Source organism: Miniopterus natalensis, chromosome 5 (assembly GCF_054644295.1).
Source record: "Miniopterus natalensis isolate mMinNat1 chromosome 5, mMinNat1.hap1, whole genome shotgun sequence".
Lineage (NCBI taxonomy): Eukaryota > Metazoa > Chordata > Mammalia > Chiroptera > Miniopteridae > Miniopterus > Miniopterus natalensis.
Genome location: NC_142085.1, coordinates 90,511,827 through 90,532,797, shown reverse-complemented (window position 1 = coordinate 90,532,797; position 20,971 = coordinate 90,511,827). Strand labels below are relative to the sequence as shown.

General features: G+C 56.8%; 1 protein-coding gene across 1 annotated transcript; it reads left to right on the top strand.

The window, feature by feature from the left end:
* The first annotated feature begins 1,605 nt into the window (after positions 1–1,605).
* Positions 1,606–2,238, top strand: PRR18 (proline rich 18). The gene has a single exon (XM_087817789.1). The coding sequence runs from the start codon at positions 1,606–1,608 to the stop codon at positions 2,236–2,238; it is 633 nt and encodes a 210-aa protein (XP_087673915.1).
* Positions 2,239–20,971: the final 18,733 nt, after the last annotated feature.

Below are 20,971 nucleotides of genomic sequence, written 5' to 3'. Positions count from 1 at the left end.
CTGGAGCTGTGTGATGTTGGGGTGCCCCCGCCCCCGTTTCCCTGTGGAATGGAGAGTGACAAGCCAGGGGAGTTTGTGGACACATGGGTTCTTAGGGGACTGCCCGTCAGCACTGGGAGGCTGCCGGAGGGAGGAAGCCGAGAGAAGCCATCGCCCAGGCCACGCCCCGCTCAAGTCCCTGGGTGTCTGTCCAACTGCTGGTTCTTCCCTCTTGGGCTGTGCCCACAAGAAAAGGTGTTTGACCCCTTCCCCCCATCTCCAGTCCTCCACTCCTGGCAAAACTCCGCTGCTCCTGCGCACAGCTGGTCCCACAGCCTGGGGGAAGGCGCACGGGCGCTTTCTGGACCTGCGGAGACCTGCGGCCGAGGCGCTCAGGACACCTGAGCCGGGCGGACAGGGCCCCAGGCCCGGGTGGGAGCCGGAGGGCCTCCGAGTGACGGGGCAGCCCGAGCTGTGTCTTGAAGCTGCACCTGCACATTTCTGGAGACTGACCTGTGGGGCGTTTGGGGGTGCTGGGGGAGATCGCGGTGCTAACCTTCCCCTCCCGGCCGCCCTGAGGACGGTTTCTGGCACCGTCAGGGTCGTGCGCGCCTCCGGCCCTGCCCGCAGCCACCTCGGCTGGAACACGGGCGGGGGTGCGGCGGGGCAGCGGCGGGGGGGGGGGGGGGGGGGGCGGGGGCGTCCTGCCCGGGCACCGCTGGCTCTGGGCACACGTGGGCGCACCCACCGCTGCGTGGCTTTCGCCCGCCTGGGCCACGGCGCTGGTGGTCCCGGGAAGGGCCGGCCCCACGCGGTTTGGGGATCTCGGCGGGGTCGCTGTTCCTCGGCGCCCACACGGTCCAAGGTGCCGCAGGCGCCCCGTTTCCCCCGCGGGCGCCCTGGAGCAACGCGGCCCTGCGGGGGGGGGGGTCCCCAGCCTTCGCCGTCGGGTCTCAGCTATTCAGGGGCCTCCGACGGCTGGAGGGCGGCGTCCGTCCCGACCTGCCGCAGGGGACCGGGGACCGGGGACGCCTCCGCTGGAGCCCGGCCGCGGCCGCGGACACGCAGGCGCGTGACTGTCCAGTTTCTCCCGTGTCGTCGCCGCAGAACCAAAGCGCCTCCGTTGCTTTTTCATAGAAAACTAGGTTTTTAATTTTGAAGCGCCCGCCGCTCAGCAGGGGGCCGACGGGGTTCAAACGCAGACGCGGAGCCGAGACGCCTTTTCCCAGCCTCGCGCCCGCCCCGCAGCCGCCTTCCCCGCACGTGGGAGGCGCGGGGCCCGCGGGGGTTCAGGCCGACAAGCAGCGCGCGCCCGGGGCCGGTCCCCCCGCCGGTTCCCCCCGCCCCCCCCCCGCGGCGTCTCCCGTCTCCTGGCCGCGGGCGCCCGTCGGGTTCCAGCCCCGCGCCCCGCGCCCCGCGCCCCCTTCCTCCTGCGGGCGCGGGGCCGGGCGGAGGGAAGGAGGGGACTTGGCTCCCGGCCGGTGAGCGGGCGGCGGCGCGGACGGGGGCGGGGGGGGGGGGTAGGAGGGGAGACGAGGGGCGCCCCCCTCCCCCGCTGCCGGGTCCCGGCTCCGCGCCCGGAGGAAGGGCCGCGCGTCCTCTCCGCCGCTCCGGCTGCGCGACACGATGCCCTTCCCGCCGCCCGCCCCGGCCCCGGGCGCCCCCGGCGCGCGCCCGCCCCCCCGCAGGCCTGGAGCCCCCCGGAAGGCGGCTGTGCCCGCCTGCGCCCCGCCCGCGCCGCCCGCCCGCGAGAAGCAGCGGCCCCCGGAGGGGCCGGAGGCGCCGCTGACCCGCTCCTGGCCCTCGGCCACCCTGAGGCGGCCCCCGGCCCGGCGCGGCTCCGGCCTCAGCGCCCTGGGGCCCTCCGCGGGCTCCCCCCCGAGCCGCACCCCCGAGGCCGCGCGGCCCGTCCCGCGGCGCCACCTGGAGCAGCAGCTGCCGGCGCGGCCCCGCCGGGCCCTCCCCGCGCCCTCCGCCGACGCCCGGCGCCCGCTCGCCCCCGGCCCCCGAGCCACGGCCGCGGGTCCGCGGAGGGGCGGCGACCCCGGGGCCCAGGACGCGCGCTCCCCGAAGGGCCCCGGCCCGCGCCGCGCGCTCCCGGCGTCGCTGCTCCGCGACCGGCACCGGTACGAGGACGTGGAGCTGGAGCCCGCGGCCCCCGACGAGCGCCTGGTCCGCAGGTGCACCGAGTGGCTGCGCGGCGTGGAGTCGGCGACCGCCGCGCGCCCCCGCCCCGGGGCCCTGGACGCGCCCCCCTGAGCGCCCCCGGCCCACCCGCCCGGCGCCCACCCTGCCCCCGCTCCCTGCGCCCCGGGAGCAGAGCCCGCCGGGCCGGACGCGCTCGCCCGGCGCCCACAGCCCACCCTGGACTTGCGGCTCCACCCGGGCGACCCCGTGGGTGACACGCAGCCTCGTCCTTGGACCACCCACGTGTCCTGGGCCCCTGTGGACACAGACAGCCTCCTGCCCAGGCCACTCCCGCCCCCAGCCCGGACCGCCCCAGGACCTCTCCGTGGCCGGCAGGAGGACGGTGGGGACCAGGAGGGTCCGTCTGTGGTGGACGTGGCGGTCGGGCTGCGCTTGGGATTGTGTTTCTCCTGAACAGGACAGAGGTGCCGGGTCGGGCGGCCCCGGGACCCAGGCGCCCTGATGGCCCCGGGGGGGGGGGGGGGGGCGGGGGGCTGTGCACCTGGCGGCGGCCACAGCGCTGTTGTCAGCTCGTCCTGGGGGTGCCCTGCGCGGCACTCGCGCTGTGAGCCAGGGGCACCCCGCGGACACGCTCACACTCACACGTCCACAGCCTCCGCTGACGTCACACCCCACGCACACAGCCCGGCTCACTCTCACGCGGACGCACGGACACCCTCAGCGCACCCGCACCCCGACACGTCTCCGGCACGGCCGGGGAGCTGTGGGCGGGACCGGCGGCCTCCCCTGAAACCCGTCGTCTCCCCGCGCTGTGCTGCCAGCGAATGTCGCCTGTGCCACGTACCGAAGGCGAGTCACCAGCGGGGAGGGACGAGGCCCACTGGACGGGGAAAGCGCCCGGGAGCTGGGCGCCGGGGGCTGGGCGCCGGGGGCTGGGCGCCGGGAGCTGGGCGCCCGGAGCTGGGCCCCGGGAGCTGGGCACCCGGAGCTGAGGGTCGGTGGCACAGCTGGAAGCGGCTGGGCGGGGCAGGGCGGGGGCAGGGCCCAGGTTTTGAACCGCGCGTGAAAAGCAGTGAAAGGCGGCTTTGTGCAGCTGCACATGGTGGTTTTAAAACAGAAGATCTCTGTTTGCTGTGTGGATAAAGGGTAAAACCCCTCTGCCTTTTAGGGGCCGCCCTTCCCTGCTAACTCGGGGCCAGTTCCTGGGTACCCTCTCCTTGCATCTCACTACCTTTAACTCACATAAGGTTGCGCAGGAAAAATTTATCAGATTAGACAGGTTTATGGTAAAACAATGTGTTCCCTCAGTTTGGGGCCTGTTTTGTAAAAGCCAATGACTAATGTTTCTCTTGTCAGACTTTAGTGTGTCAGGTCTTAATTAGAGTTTGCATTGAAGCCTTACATTTTTTAAAACCAATTTTATATTTTTCTTGTGGAGATCTTGTGCTAACCCCCCCCTTAGACGATGCGTTTAACTCAGTGGGAACTGGATCTGCCCCCCGATGAGCTGCGTAAGCAAAGCCCTCCCACTGAGTGGCTGTCTTTTCTGACCCCCGAGTGCAGAGAGATCCACAGTTTCTCATTGAACTGGACCCGTTAGCACCAGAGAGGCAAAGTCAGCAGCCCTGCTGAGCTGGCGTTGAGACGTCTGTCTGTCCCCGAGGGAGCTCTGGCTGTTTCCCGGGAGAGGGCTGGGTCCTGGACGGTCACTGGCAGGCGGAGAGAGAGCTGAGTTCCCAGTGGGCAGCGTCGTAACGTGGTCTCATTTACGTAAACTGAGTGCAAGCACTAATAACTGAGGGACCCGGGTCTGTGCCCAGCGTGACAATAACGTCTTAAGGACTTTCCTACAGTAATGGACGTTGGGGAGCCCCCCTCTGCCTCTGCCTTCGTGTCTCCTGTCCTGGTGCCGTCCGGGTCTGTCTGTCTGGCCTGTCTCTGCGTCCCTGCCTCTTTGTTTTCCTCTCCCCCGTGTGACCAGCCGCAGCCCCACGCGGGTCACTGTGTTCTCACTGCCTTTGGTGCGTAGAATCCCCTGTGCCCTGTTCACCCGAGCAGCGGATCTGGGGGCGTCCATGTTGCTCGGTCGATGACTCTTAGTTAAAAAAAAAAAAGAGGCGACCATGAGGCCTATTCGTGTTGCTACTGACATCCCGAGAAAGTTTTCCGAGTTGCCGTGGTGCAATTTCTTAACATTAAATAAAAGAGGAATCCGGTGCCTGGTGTTTCTGTCTGAGGAGGGTGTAAAATCTGGCCAGGGGTCTCGGAGGCATTTCAGGTTTGTCCGAGGTGCTGTCTCTGTGGTGCCCCCACCCGGGTGTCTGGGATTGACAGGCGTCAGCAGCGGTTCTCGGGCTTGAACCGCCACCAGCAATGACCAGGATGTAAAACTCAGTGATGGTCAAATACCGTCGTAATGAGGCTGTTGGGTCGCGGTGCCCCGGGAGCTGTGCTCCACGCTCCTGAGAGCGTGCCCAGCACAGCGAGGGACGCTGGCATCTGGTTTAGGAAGCTCACGGACCCCAGAGCGCCGGTACACACTCACTAGAGTGTTTTTCTTTTGCCAAAAGTAATTTCAAAAGGGTCGGGCCCAGCAGTCAGAAGTTCAAAGGTCAATTTGGAAAATGGCCAAGACCCTTCAATAGTCGAAAGGGGAGACGCACCACTTACAGATGCAGTTTGTCCTTCAAAGATTTGGGTCCCCAGAGAAAACAGAAAAGGTGTGTGTGTGAGTCGGGAGGTGGGCACCGTGCCCTCTCTGTGCCAGCAGGACTGTTACCGCCGGGCTCCCTGCAGAGGGCCGCCCCTGGTTCCGTGCCAGTCAGATCCCCAGCGTCACCCATCGGCTGAGCGGAAGTGCAGGTGGATTCCAAGGAGGAGCCTGTGGGACTTAATTCCATGTATTTAGGGGATAACCTGGCATTTAAGATGGATTCTGTCTTGATCTGTGTTCTGAAAAAAGTGGACACCAGAAAGTCAGAACCTCTAGTCGTGTGGTTTCCCCAGAAATGGCACAATTCTGGGTGATCTGTGGGGTCTGAAATCCTAATTCTATACCTTTGCTTTTTAGACGGAAATTTCAGCCGACTGTGGTGTGTCTTTCATGTACCACGGGCAGTAAGAACACATGTGTTACAGGAGCCGCACACAAATGCCGTTACAGCGGCGAGTGCCCCGTGTGGCCCAGTTCGGACCAGTGCTGCCTCGGTCCAGATGCTGACAGGCTAAGAGGGGCTGCTGCTCCCGTGGCTGGGCCGGCGGCTGCCCGGCTGGAGACTGGGCGCCTCCCCAGTCAGGTCTGGGACAAGGTACCCACCAGGGTTAAGGGTGGCCTTTGGCCTTCGAGGCTGGTTCCCATGCTGACAGCCCTTCATCAGCAGTCTCTTATTTAAACTGTGCCTGCATCTCTGCTTCCATATAATGGTGTTAAGACGACATAGTGAGGCCTGGGAAGGATTCTGATGAGGGGGACGATGCCTGCATGTCACCAGGTTCGCTGCGTTCTCAGTGACCTCAGTCCCCATCTGGACGAGGGTGACGGGTGCTGCCCGGAGCTTGGCAGGTGCCAGCTAGCCTGGCGCGTGGCACATGGTGCTGGATGTGGTCAGTCAGCGGTGATCCCTGCCTGGCAGCCGCAGATGCGGAGCTGGCCTGGCAGAGACAGGCACGGGAGTCCTGGGACAGTGCCCGCTCTGTGCAGCCAGAGCCTCAGACAAAGGGCTCGTTTATACTTAGGTCCAGTGAGCCCCACTTTGAGTCGTCTGCGGGTGTGCGGAGAAACACCCCGAGTGGCGGTGGGGCAAACCTAAAACCTCAGGACAGATCACCTCGAATAATTGCCCGTTTGCCTTAAAGCACGGCTCTGGGGCCGACCACAGCCTGCAGCGCCCAAGGCCCGGGAGCCCCATCAAGGGGAAGATTTCATCCGAACAATGGGTCTGGAAGCCACGGGCTCCCTTCTCAGGGACGCCCAGAAAGTCTACCCACTGCTCCACAAGCAACGGAAGATTTGCCTGAGTTTTAGAAAAATGAGCTAAACTGTTTTAAGTGCCGCCCAGAAGGGAAGGGGCCGAAGCTCGTGCAGAGGAGAGGACACCCAGAGCCAAAGTGTCTGCCCCCCTGGAACCAAGGGACCCGGACGGGTGGGACCTGAACCCGGAGCCCTTCCAGAGCAAAGGTGCGCTGTCCACGAGGGCTTGGTGCTGAAGCCCCTAAATCTCACGGGAACAGGGTGCGGGACAGACCCGGCCCCCGCCTCCCGGCCGCTGGCTCTTCTGCCCCAGCCTCGCTCGGGGACCTCAGTGACCCCCTTTCCCCCTGACTGAGCTTTTCGCTCCCACTCATCGCACCTCGTATCTGACTCGTACTCTAAAATGGGACGGTCGAGGGCCTTGTCTCTGATGGGGGGCTGCTGTCGTCCCGGTTGGAGTAAAATTCAGTGTAAAAGGAAGGGCCGCAGTGTCTCCCGACCATGGGACACGGTGCCCCACCTGATGATTCTAAATACCACGCACTGTGCGCGGAGCTTCCTGCAGTGGAACACGCAGAGGCTCCCGGGGCCTGATGACTTCCAGTCCGGCTCCAGCAGCCAGACCCCGGGGAGCCGGGAGGAAGAATCTAAAAAGAGCAGTGAATTCCAGTCCGAACCAGGCAGCGGCTGGACGGGCGGAAAATGAGAATTATGGGGATGCTGGCCATGGACACTCAGCCCGTCCGTCACCAGGGCGTCAGGCTCATGTTGTGACAACCGGCTGGAGAGTCAGGAGCAGTGAGTCCAGGTGGCCGATGGGGTGAGAGGGGAGGAGAGTGAAAGACAGAGACAGCCTGAGACCGCGGAGGGACAGGAGGGGGCCCTGGGGCAAGCGGATGGGCACCCAGACGCTTCAGAGCACCTGCCCCTTGCGCGGCCACCAGGGCCCCCTGCATTGGCCCAGGAAGGACCCAGGCGACTGTGACTCTAGAGAATTAGAGATTAAAAACCCCTGGAGAGTGTGGCCTCCGCCTGTGAGGCCCCTTTATTTAAAACAGCACCTCGGGAAACAAACAGTACATTGTTTGGTATGGTTTAGATTGTTTCTTCTTGTTTTGCAAAAATAAATCTAGCAATGGGGAGCAGATGGTTATACCCCTCCAATTTCCATGAAAAGAGTCAAGAAAAAAACACGTATCACATTCTCAAATATCTCGGCAATAGCGCGGAGTTTTTGGAGTCACTGAAATGACTTTTCAGACAACCTTCTTCCGCCCCAGCTGAGTTGGCTGCTGTGCCCGGAGTGAGTGACTGTGTTGGGCCCTGGCTGCCCCTCCCCCATAGTTACAAACAAAAACAAAACAAAAGCCAGCCCTGGCGATTCGGTGGGGCCTGGGCATCCGCTGAAAGCACCCGGGTGACTGTGATGCGTGCCCGGCGGTGGGGACCGCTGACTGCACCTGTACTTCCTGCCGGCCCTCCGTGGAGTCTCCACGCGCCAGCAGCCCGGCGCCCACAGGTGCTGGTCCCCTTCCTTGGGGACCTCGCGGAGGGACCCTGGTCTTCACCCGAAGGATCTGACTGATGCGGGACCGATAAAGGTGCAGGACAATCATTTCTTCTTTCCTCTTTTTGTCTTTCCAGTAAGTTTTTCAAGGAAAAGAGTTAACAGTCTTAGGATTTCAAAGTCTCCCGAAGGGATTCACCTCAAACTTCAGCCAAGTTTCTGGGGAGGTTTCCTCCGGTTTGGAGGCTTATGCGCACTGTCAGAAGGATTTCTCTAGAAATGCATTTCAACTTCTCTCTATTTTTGTTTGCAAAATTAAATTTATGTAATTTAAAATATTTCTAATTGTAGAATTTAGCGCTGCACACTCTTGAGTTGTAAGTAGCTGACAGCGTGGAGAGTCAGGAGGGGCCACGGCCGTTCCTATCATCACGGAAGAAAGGAAACTGCAGAGAAACACAGTCAAGGGGTCCACAGAGGAGCGGGAAGTTCATTTCAAACTGCAGAGACCCGGCTCTGTGCTGGCCTCCGTTTCCTCCTACCCCCCGTCTGCCACCCCTCCTTCCTCTGTCCCTTCTCTCTCTCCATCTCTCCCTCCCTCTCCCCCACCCCTAAGTTCCCAGAGCAGCTGTGGGCCAGAGCCTGGCCTGCAGTTCTCAGCATGGTGCTTGTAGCTCCCTGCGTGGCCTCCAGTGTTCTGGAAATCGGAACACCGGCGTTCATGGCCGCATGAAGCCTCTCTCCAGGCCTTTGCCCCATTTCTCCAACTCTCTGGCAGGGGAACTGGGTCTGTGGCTCTGGACTGCGCTGCCATGGAAACCACCTGGAATTTCGGAGGCGACCGTGGCTGGGAATCAGCACCCACACAGAGCAGAAGAAAGAAGGAGCCCCGGTAGACCGCAGCTTCCCAGGGGCGCAATGCATTTATGAGTGTTATACTAATCTCTGTTAAAAAGGTAACCACACTGTTGCAGGAACTTAGCTCCTAAAACCTTAAAACTTACAAATTGCACACTCGGGCAGTTTTTTCCAGAAAAGTTAATTACTGAAGAAAGGGAATATTCATTATGTGGTCACTTAGAGTGACCACGTGTACTCACAGTGCCTTAAGAGGCCACCTCTTGTCTCGGGAATATTTTCCTCTGAGCAGCACAGCTCATGAGAAGGCCTGGGCGCTGGTTCCCGGGGGGCCGGACAGAGGGACTGAGATGTGGAGAATCACTGTCGGCCCTGCAACAAAACTGCTGTAACCCAAGCAGCCTGGAGTCTGAGGCACGCGGACAGTCTCTGAGCACCAGGATGCAAGGCCCTCCAGCCACCTGCAGGAGGTCTAGTCACAGGGCCACGCCCTTCCTGCAGGGCACTAAGTTCCTTACCTGGTCAGGTGAGAGCAGGGGTGGGACAGGCAGACACCTGGTGACAACCAACCACCTGCACAGCAGAAAGGGGGCCTCCGTCTCCCTGGAGGTGAACTTGACCTGGTCAGGGGGTGTTGGGGGGGGGGCAGGGATGGTCGCAGGTGGCTGGTGGGCGTGTGTTAAAGCTGGAGGAATTAGGCTGCACCCAGGAGGGAGTGACCACCAGGCGAGGGAACAAGGCCTCTGTGTGGCTGAGAGCCTGGGGGGGGGGGGCTGTTCCTGGGAAGGCAGTTCCTTCCCTCTCAGCTGCATGGAAACCCAACTCCTCCCTCCTGCACTCCCCTCTCTCACCACCTTCCTCTCCCGTGAAGACCCTTATTCCTGCTCCTGGCCCATCCTGGGCCCCCAGTGAGCCTGGGAGGGAGGGGCGGGTCTGGGAGTCCCTTCAGCTGGTAGCAAGGGCATGGGTGAGAGCGGGCACCGTGGGGAAGGGGAGCCGTCCATGGGCTCTAGGACCCCAGTTACTGTGTGGACCCTGGTCACCGTCTGCTGCCCCTCCTCCTGGACGTGAGTTTGCACAGAGCAAGCTGCACAGCAGGACCTCCCTCCAGCCTGTCGCCGGGACCACGTGCTCTCAAATGCGTGGGAAAACACAATGTGAAACACGCCTTAGAGGAAAGATTTGACCCCAAATCTGACAGGCTTTAAAAAGAAATGTGTGGCTTAGGAGGTCAAGAATCCTGGGAGGTCATCTGAGAAAGCGAATGGAAAGGCCTCAGCCACCAGCATTTTCACAGGCAGAAGCTATCGCTGTGCCTTTAAATGAAAAGGCTCCAGTCTGCGCAGGTGGAGCCCCGGCCTCAGTCCACAGTCTGCGCAGGTGGAGCCCCAGCCTGAGGCCACAGTCTGCGCAGGTAGAGCCGGGGCCTCAGGCCACAGTCTGCACAGGTGGAGCCGGGGCCTCAGGCCACAGTCTGCGCAGGTGGAGCCGGGGCCTCAGGCCACAGTCTGCACAGGTGGAGCCCCGGCCTCAGGCCACAGTCTGCGCAGGTGGAGCCCCGGCCTCAGGCCACAGTCTGCGCAGGTGGAGCCCCGGCCTCAGGCCACAGTCTGCGCAGGTGGAGCCGGGGCCTCAGGCCACAGTCTGCGCAGGTGGAGCCCCGGCCTCAGGCCACAGTCTGCGCAGGTGGAGCCGGGGCTCAGGCCACAGTCTGCGCAGGTGGAGCCCCGGCCTCAGGCCACAGTCTGCGCAGGTGGAGCCCCGGCCTCAGGCCACAGTCTGCGCAGGTGGAGCCGGGCCTCAGGCCACAGTCTGCGCAGGTGGAGCCCCAGCCTCAGGCCACAGTCTGCGCAGGTGGAGCCCCGGCCTCAGGCCACAGTCTGCGCAGGTGGAGCCGGGGGCTCAGGCCACAGTCTGCGCAGGTGGAGCCGGGGGCTCAGGCCACAGTCTGCGCAGGTGGAGCCGGGGCCTCAGGCCACAGTCTGCGCAGGTGGAGCCGGGGCCTCAGGCTGCAAATTCCATCAGGGCTTTCAGGAAAAGGTCACTTTTACAAGAACGCGCGTGAAAAGTTCACGCAGCTTGGGTCATCCGCGGTCACGAAAGAGAACACGACAGACTGACAGCCCGGGAACCCGGAGCACCCGCGGGCGTCCGGGGTTTTACACGTTGCCGCGCGGGGCCAGGACGGACGCTCAGAGCGGCGGGGGCTGCGCGGCTCCCGGTTCTGCGGCGCCCCCTGGAGGCCGGCGGGGGAAGCGGCGCGGGAGCAGGTGCCTCCTCGGGAGACCTCGGCCCCTGCCCCCAGAGACCACGGACTCGCAGGACACGGGGCGTGGGGGGCGGACTGGAGGTGACCCGCAGCTCTCCGAGTTCCTCACGCAGGAGGCAGCGTTTGCAGCCCGGGCGGGGGCCTGGGGAGCCCGCGAACACCTGCTGCCCAGGGAGGAGGCGGCCCAGGTGCGGCTGGGGCTGAGTCTGTCCCCCGCGCGGTGACCGCGGCGTCGTGTCAGCGACTGAATGCGTGGTCCTTGCTGTTTGAAGTCCTCGGCTCGTGTTCTGCCTCGTGGGGCTGTGGCAGCCTCGTTAAGTCCGCGAGGCCTGCGCGTCTGTGGATTAGGCCAATGCTGTGCCCACCTCTCGGTGCCCGTGGCGGTTTAATGGGTTCAGTTGCGTGACGCACGCGGAGCCGGGCCTGAATCTGCACGCAGCTACCACGGGAAAGCTGGGGTGGTGATGGTGGGGGAGCCAGTCCCGCCAGGGCTCTGGGGCCGAGCGGCCGTGCTTGTCCCCGCAAGTGGCCCAGGCAGAGGAACTCGGTGCTGACCTCTACCTCTGACCTCACCTGGGGCAGCTGAAGTGAAACCCCCGAAAGGCTGCTGACTCATCTCTCGTTTCTGGATCTCCAGTCAGCTGGATCCCCAAATAGGCAAAATAAATAACATTTCCCTGATTTTGGTCATAGGTTAAAAAAATGCTAATGGGAGACCCATAAATTTCTTTGAAAGATGGAAACCAAAAATATCAATACTGGGAAAAGTATAGGCCAGGCTACTCAGCAGCACCACCCCCCATCCCCAAAACTTATGAAACTTACCAACATACACACACTTCTAGCATCTATCACAAGGTATGCCTACCCGCACAGGGAGAGAATGACCCGTGCACAGTGGGTTTCATCGCCGCAGTATTTGTAATGGTGCAAGACCATAACCAATGGAACCACCCATGAGTACAGGGCCGCATTAGGAATCTACAAGAGCAAAGAGGAAGCTCTCCGAGTGCCGAGACACTATGATCTCCAAAATACCACCGGGTGGAAAGTAGCGAGGGTCAGGACAAAGTAAACAGAATGCCGCATCTTGTGCACCGTAGGTGAGAAACAGAATATACGGATAGACAGTCACAAAAGAAAACAGATAAACCAGAAACTCGGGGTCAGAGGCTAACCTACAGGAAACACGTAGGAGAGAACAGCATGGCCTGAAGTGAGGTTCAATCGCAAATTCTCTAATCATCTTTGATTTTTGAACCTTGTAAATGTATCATGTAATTAACAGGGAAAAAAGGAATCCTGAACATTGGAAACTGTAATGGGTGAAGCTAACAATGTCAAATTGATACCATAACCACATAGAGGGAAAAAAATCATTTTGTGGGTTTTCAGAGCATAGTATTTTTATTACTTATGCTATTGTATGTGCTTAGTGGAATATAGTATCAGTATAAAATAAATTACAAAAAAATCTTAAACTTCACATAGTAATTTTGTTGTTAGTAATAATATTAGAATTATTGCTTTGAAACTAACTTATGAATGTTATAAGATTTTTAAAAAGTACTACTTTTTAATGTTCTTATAAACCCAGGTATTTAGTGTGAGAGAGAAAATGTGGATACAAAAAAGGGTATTTAGTGTGAAAGAGAAAATGTGGATACAAAATAAGGGCCTATGCTAAGCCTTGCAATGTTATGTTTGCCCCAGAAATATTAGTATGAAGTTATGCTTCATTTTTAAGATGTGTCCCTGGGAAGGCCTGGAAGCAATGACACCTCAGTAGCAGTGGGCAACCACTTTTGAGCGAGATTTGATCACCAAGGGTCCTTTCACTGAAAGAACATGAACTCTATGGTAGAGTGAGGTTTTCACACTCCCTGCACTCCTGACCTTTCGACTTACCTATGCAGTTCTCACATCTTTGGTGGAGAGTCTGTGTTCCCAACATTCGGCTTGGAACTGGGCCATGTGATTTTCTCCAGTTGATGGACTCTTAGCAGACACATTGGGCATGCTGTGTTTCAAACATGTTGATGGGCCAGGGCCCCTGTGCCTCAGCTGTCACTCTGGGAGGAACAGCCCCAGACTAGCCCACTGGTTAGAGAATGTGTGATCATACTGTGTATAACTCTGGAGTAAACAGTCTGAACATCTCCATGGAGTGGATGGTCCTCTAAGTGTGTATGAGGAAGAAAGGAAGCCTGGGAAGGTCAGCAGATAGGGAACAGAAGACGTAATCAAAGAATGATCTTTCTAAAATGGACTCTGACATTTCACAGCTGAGCTGTAACATGTTTTCATAAAACAGATCATTTTCTGCTATTCAAACTTATCCAGGGCATGAAGAAAGAAGCTACTCAACTTTTTGAAACATAAAAATTATTGATTTTGAAAAAGATAGTTCCCCTAAAAATAAAAAAACCTGGTCTTGTGCATATAAATTCAAAAATCCTAGGTTAATTTCTATCTATTACAATCCATCAAAATATTAAAAAAATATAAAAACAATAATATGTGACCAAGCTGGGTTTGTATTAAGACAGAAGGAGTGGTTCAATATTAGAAAATATACTACTATAACATAATTCATCATAGTATTATTTTAGGTGAGAAAATAATATGATTTTAATAAATATTTTAAAAGAAATGGATAAAATTCAAAATTTATCCTTGATTAAAAGAAACTCTACATGAATAAGAATAGAGGAATATTAACTTGATTACTGTCATGCTTGATAGTGAAAATTGAAAACTTATCCTTAATAAGATTTACAGAAGACTTCCCATCAGAAACCATGGAGGCCAGAGGAAAGTGGTATAATATTTTCAGATGTTGAAAGAGGGAACTATCAATCCAGAATCCCATGTCCAGTGAAAATATCCATCAGGAATGAATGGGAAATTAAGACTCTTTCAGATGAAGAAAAACATGGAAAATTTGTCACCAACAGACATATCCTAAAATAATTACTGAAGTTGTTTTCTGAAAAGAAAGAAAGGAAATAAAGAAGGATCTTGGAACATCCAAGAGGAAGAAAGGGCACAGTAAGAAAAAATGTGGGTGAGTAAAATAGGCTTTTCTTCTTTTACTGAGTTTTCTAAATTATGTTTGATGGTTGGAACCAAAAGTACAACACTGTCTAATATGGTTTTAAATGTACATACAGGAAATATTTAGGACAATTATTTTTATGAACAGTGGAGGGGAAGGAAGGCGGTATGGTCGCTATCCTTCACTCAGACTTGTACAAAGACCAGTGATGTGTATATAATGTGAGACCTAGAACAGCCACTAAAAACACTGTGCAAATTGATCCACTTAAAAACACTATAGTTAAATCAAAATGGAAATTTAAAAATGGTTCAGATAACCCACAGCAAGGCAGGGAAAAGGAAACAGAGAAACAAAAAAACCCAGAGACAACACAACCAATATGAAATAGGTCACTTGAATAGCCCTGTAGCTGTTAAGGAAATTGATTTTGTCATTTTAAAACTCCCCCCCAAAAAAGAAATTCCCAGATCTCTATGGCTTTACGGGAGAACTCTATCAATTAACATAAATTTTATACAATCTCTTCCAGAAAATAGGAGTGAACACCCCAACTAATTTCATGAAGTTGCTTTTAGCCTGATACCAAATCCAGAAAGAGACAGTACAAAATTAAACAAACCCCCCCCCGAAAACCAAAACAGCTACATAGCAATATCCTTCCTTAAAACAGACTAAAAAATCCTTTACAAAACATTCGCAAGTACAATGTAGCAATACGTAGACAGATAATACTCCACCTCCGAGGAGGCCTCCTTCTAGGTATGCAGGACTAGTTTGGTGTTTGCAAATCAATCAATTTAATTACATGGCTAATGATCATATCGTATCAATCCATGCAGGAAAAAAAAAAAAAAAATTGACAAAATTCAGCACCAGTTCCTGATGAAAGTTGTCAGGATAATAGGGACAGAAAGCAACCTCCTTGATAAGGCTCTATACAAAAACCACACCAGTCACACTGCACTTCAGGGGAAAAACCAAACCTTTCTTTCCCTCTGAGACTGCGAACAAGGCAGTGAGTTAGGATAAGGGACACGTGGGGTGCTGGGGGACATTCAGGGCTGGCCCAGGGAGTGACTGGGAGGAGGAGAGGGAGGCAGCCCTGTGGGTCCCTGGGCCTGACCGTCCAGCTGAGAAGCAGCAGGTGCCAAGGCCCTGGGGTCTGTGGTATGTGTGGAACAGAGAGAGGACACCAATGTGCTTGGAGGGTAGAGAGGCAGTGACAGGCCGTCAGGGGGCAGGATGGGGACACTGTGTCCTTAGGGCCCAGAGAGGACTTTGGCTGCTACTCTGGGTCAGTGAGGAGCCGCCGCAGGGTTTTAACAGCAGATGGGCATAAACGGTTTAGTTCAGTTAACAATTCCCGCCCTTCAGATCCAGTCTGATGCCCCTCAGTGCCATTGCCGCTGTGGCGGAGGTTGTCCACGGGTGAATTTAGACGGTGTTTCCTTTCCATAGAGCGTATTCCGCAGCCGGCATGTGTCGGAAATTCTCCTGTCTCCTAAAACAATACGGCAGGGCACCCTGTGAAACTGTGGGGAGACATCCCATTTGAAGAGGACCCCAGCATTGTCACAAGCAAGGCAATTCATGTTTATTAGCTGCCTGGGCAGGTGGCTGTTGGGGGCCAGACACCACTTGGGGCAGCTGGCAGGCCCCTGGTAAGTAGTGGGGGGGAGGACTTGGGGAGGGTGCAGGCACCCACAGAGGAGGGGAGAACCCCCCAGCAGGGGAGTTGTGAATAAGCTGTCATCGGTTAAGCCATGTCCCCTCGAAAGAGAATGTGACTTCTCCGGAAATAGAATCATGGAAGATGTAACTGTTAGAATGAGGCCATGCGGGAGTAGGGGTGACTTTAATCCAGTATGACCGGTGTCCTAATAAAAAGGAACATTTGGACACATACCGAGGAGGCCATGTGAGGACAGATGACGGTTTTGGGGTGTCTGATGATCTAAATTGATGCTGGGGAGCACTGGGTGTCTGGGGGTGGTCCTTGGACCAGCAGGCGGGGTGTCTCTGGGAGCTCCTTAGAAATGCGGAGGCTCAGGCCCCGCCCAGCCCTGGGGGTGGGGCTGCAAACCTGGGAGAGGCTCCAGGTGATGCTGGTGCCCACTCGGGTTCCCGAAGCCCTGCCCGGGGATCCAGGGGGTTAAATAAACACAGCCACCTGCGGACCGGGCTGTGGCACCTTCAGGAGGCTCCTTGATGTGCAGATAAACCCGGGAATCACTTTGCTCTCCACCCACCTGGAGGTCTGGCCGGGAGCCCATTCCCAGGGCCCGGGATCTCCCCCTCCCCCCCAGGGCCCCCCTGCACCTTGATGGGGGTAAAAAGACACACCCAGACCCCTCTGCGGACGGTACCGAGTGTCAAACGCGGCCACCCTCCCAGGAGGCTCATTAGCATTCTACTAATATGTGCATAAAGCGCCGTCTGAGCTCAAATACACAGCCCGGGAATCAAAGGCCAGGCTTCCCACCTTTTGCCGGCTCCCCCTGAATGGTTATTTGTTTTAAAACAACTTCCTCAGGGAATTTCCTTTCCGCAAGGAACTCCTCTCCATTTTAAAGGACAATTACCCCCGTTTCCCTCTGCGGGCAGACTTCTGAGGGACAGCCCTTAATGGGGCCCGGGACGCGCTGCGCAGCTGCTTTTAGAGCCATAGGTGAGGCTGTGGCAGATTGAGGGACTACAAAGGACCTGCGTCGGGGAATCTGTGCCGGTTCCTACCCAAGGCTTCCCCGGGGTGGGGGAGGGTGGTCACTGAGGGCGCGGACCGAGCCCCGGCGCGGGCCTTATGGACCCGGGGCTGGATTTCCTACTCAGAATGGCCCTCGGCCCTGAAGGCAGATTACAAATGGTACTGAGAGTGAACACGAGAACGCGTCAGCTTCTAATGCAGAGGTTAGAGTGCTTCATGATAGTCAGCAAATATGGATATATTTTTGATGCTTCCAAGAAGTCAAATAGGGGGTTTTTTGGACAAAAGTTTCTGTCTCTGAGGCTGATTTCTTGATGATGTTAACACCTTGAATGGACTTACTGAGTTACCTTGTTTTTCTCATGACCAAAGATATGAAACTATTAAAACCCGCCGGGCTGTGGAGTCGAAGAGACCTTGGACATGCCTGCGCCCCGTGTCTGCCCCCCAGTGAGGGACGCCCCAGAGAGGCGGCCGAGACGTGGGTGCTGCCGCCCCAGGGCTCTCAGTGCTGCGGGGATGACGCCCGCTTGGGGCGGGATTAATGGCCTTGAGCCACCCAAGCGATTGTCCCGCTGACGGAAGCGAATGGAAAGCGGGCTTGTTGTACCCGCAGTGTTGCCCAGGGCCGGGGGACAGCGAGGCCCCCCGGCTTGCACTAGTCTAACAGAGACTCAGCCTCGCGGAAAGCTCCTGCCCTCGCTCCTAAAACCACCCGCAGGCTCGGAAGTCCCCGTGAACTGGACTCAGAGGGGGTTCGGACCCAGTACTGTACGGTGTAGGCTCCCTGGGCCCTCGCCCACTGCAGCCTGTTTCCAGCTGTGTAAAGGGCTGAGGGGGAGGGGAGGGCGGGGAGATGGGCGGGACGGACCAGACACCCTGGATCTCATCTGCTACCAGGGCCCGAGATTCTCTGCCTGCCGCCTGCCGGAGGTGACCTGTGTCAGGCAGGTCACGTCACCCTCACCAGATCCCCTGTCCCTTCCTCAGGCACAGAGCTGAGGACTCAGTCTGGTGGGCAAAGGCTCTGCTTTCAATCGAATTTTAAAATGGACTTTTGAGGGATTGGGCTGGTTTTATGCAGTTACGTTTACAAGGAACATAATCAGAGTGAATTTCCCACTTAGAATGACGCACCATTTCCTTGCTCAGGTGTTTAGGGCAGGACTTTCATGGCGCCGAGAATTTCCAGAGTCGCCGCTCTTGTCCGATGAGTCACCAGCAATACAAACCTACCTGAGAGGGACGTGGTGTCATTTGGCAAAAGAAAAAAAAAACCACTTTTGTTTATTTTCCGTGGCTAAGCTAAATATATTGAGGCCTATTCCGCGGCACAGTGAAGGGCCACGTAATTGTCTTTCATCACTGCGCAGCCCTCTTTAATGCTGGAGGATCGTCAGGAGGGTGGGAGAGCTCGTGGGTTTGCGGGGAGTTACAAGGCCGGAGGAGCAGGACAGACCTTTCAGTCTGTTCAGGAAGGAAAGGGGCTCACAGGCCACGGGAGTGACGACCGTGCATCCACATGACAACATCAAGCTGTGTGTTCATTTCATTACTTACTTAGTTACATTTAGGACATGAATTTATTTTAGGCTCTCAGTAAATGTGCACTGGGTTGCATTCGTTGAAGTTTGAAGACGGATTACTTTCTCAATAGTATATTTCATTGATTTTTTGTTCTGTATTTCCATTTTGAAATTCTTTAGCCAGTCCTAGAATGTAACGACCTTTTTAAAGAAGATGTGAGGGCGAGTTTTATTGTGCCTCATTGGAATTTGTTTTTACTTCTCCATGGTTCCGTTGTTCCCTTCATTTACTTAACTGTGAAATCATTTTTATTTTCAGTGCCAGCTGACGTACATTCCTAGATTAGTCTCAGGTGTGCGCCGCAGTGATTAAGCGTCACATCGCTTACTAGGCGACCGTCCTGACAAACCTCGCACCCGCCTGGCCCCACGTGGTCACCGCTTCTGAGACCCTCTCTGCATCCCTAACCTTCGGCATTTTCATGGGACGTGTCTCGCGTGGGCCTCTCTGGGTTCCTGTTGTCTGGGACCCTCTGCGTTCCTGGGTTGTGTGCTCATTTCCTTCACCAGGTAGGAGGAGTTTCTTGTCATTGTTATTTCAAGTAGGTTTCTGTTCCTTGCTCTCTCTCCTGCCGTCCCCGAGGGGCGAATGTGGGTACAGGCTTGAAGCTGCCCCGGGGATCCCGACGCCGCCCTCGTTATTGAAAATTCTTTTTTCTTGTTGCTGTTCCGATGGGTGTTTTTGCGTCTTAAGCTCCAAATCACTGATCTGAGTCTTGGCTTCATCTACTCTACTGTTGATTCCCAGTAAATTAGTCTTCATTTAAGTTGGTAAATCCCTCATTTCTGACCAGTCCTTTTTCATGCTGTTGAAGTTCCCACTGAGTTCACTGAGCACCCTTATGACCGGTGTTTGGACTCTGCATCTAGGTTACTTGTCTCTATTTGGTTTAGCTCTTCTTCTGGAGTTTTGTTCTGTTCTTTCATTTGGGGCATATTTCTTTCTCTCCTCATTTTGGCCGCCTCCCTGTGTCTGTGGCTTTAGGTAGAGCTGCGACGCCTCCCGGGCTTGGTAGTCGCCTAGCGTAGCAAGTGTCCTGTGCACAGCCTCCCCCGTCACCCGAGCTGGGCACTCGAGGTGCCCCCTGTGTGGGCTGGGGACACCCTCCTCTTGTAGTTGAGCCTTCATTGCTGTTGGCGCATTGATGGGAGGGATTTACCACCAGGCCCATCAGCTGCAAGGACTGGCTGTGACCACTGACCTCTGACCACCGTGGAGGACCAGCTGCACAGGGGCCCACCCCACAGAGCAGGACTTGCTTCAGCGGGGCTCTGGTGCCCAATGAGTCCACCTTTTTGAGTGTGTTGCTTGTGGAGATGGTTGGGTGGTGCTTTGACATGGTCTGAAGCTGTCCACTGGGTACACTGGCTCTGGGGCCCCCTGGGAGGTGCAGGCCAAGGTCAGCTGCGGCCTGTGTTCTGTCCGGGGCCAACCAGCATGAGCTACAAAGTGATCTGTGGATGGCTGCTACTTGTGCTGGGCTTGGAGGTGCCCTGGAGAGGCCTAGCTGTGGACCAAGGCTGGCTGCCGTTAGTGTCGGGCTTGGGAGCACTTAGTGAGAGGTACAGGATACGCTGAGGCCAGATGCTGCTTGTTTGAGAGATTTTAGGAAAACCTTAAGCAAGAGCTAAGACAGGCCATTCAAATGGAAAAGCCATTGGAAACAGCTTGGGTGGGCCTGGAAGTTGGGTGGGGCGGTGTCTCAGGGAGTCATGGGGTGGGGTGAACAGCTCCAGCCAGGCTGATGGAGACTCAGATAGGGTGCCTGCCTGCCGGCTCTGTGGGGGTGGGCTCTCAGCAAAGGAACAGTGGCCTCTGCCTCTACTTCTGTCTGGGAGAAGGCTGCCCCCAGCTCTCACCCTGATGCCAGACAATTCAGTTCCTCCCCATATGTCCCGCTGCCCCAGGGCGGGAGCTCAGAGCCAGTGAGTCCGAGTAAGTCCATGTGCCTGCCCTGTAAGCAGAATGCCTGGGACTCCAGCAGCCTCGGCCTCCTTCAGCCTCAATCTCTTCTGGTTTTTACAGCCAGAAGTTGTGGGGACATCTCTTCCCGGCACTGGAACCCTGGGCTGGGGTGCCCAGGGTGGGGCTGGGACCCATCGCTCCTCAGGGGGGATTTCACAGCTGAGACATCCCTCCTGATTTTATTTTATCCGTTACACCGGCCCTTCGGTGTCTCTGCCCCTCCTACCCGGCCCCACGTTGCTGCTGCTTTAAATCCCTTTGTAGGACTTCATTCGGCTGGACTTCAGGCAGCTCTGAGTGAGGGTGGTTTTGCAGGTTAGCTGTAGTTTTGATGCGGTTGTGGGAGGAGGTGAGCACCCGTTTACCTGTGCCACCGTCTTGCCAGAAGTCGAATTGTCCCCTTCGTAAAGGCTCTAGACTAACTCACTAAGTTAATAGGTATGAACATCAAGCCAGCTGTTGACATAGCAGAGTAAAAAAGTGTAGCTCAGAATTTGGGGGCCGAGTGGGAGCTAGGGCAGCACCCCCCTCACCCCGCCTCCGAGCCTTCCCCAGGGCCCGGCTGTAGGCTTATCACCACCTGCTCCAGCCAGGCCCTGCAAACGTACGTCCAGGGCCTCGGTTCTCCGACCTTTTTAATATTTCTTCCTAGGGAGCTGCTAGTGTGGGTGCCACCAATGTTTCTCATCCACGGCAGCTGATGGGTGCTGGTTGTGAAGGGCCGTGAGTCTCGGGTTTAGGGAAAGGGCTGGGCCCAGCAGACCGCGGTGTTTTAGGGAGAGCTGGCCGCGGGACAGCGTCGCTCCCGAAGGGCCGTGGCGTATGGGGTCCTTCAGTGGGCTCAGTGGTTCCATACAGAACTTGGCAAGGCCAGGACTCTGAAGCCCGAATAGAAGACACCGGCCCCAGCCCAACCCAGGCGA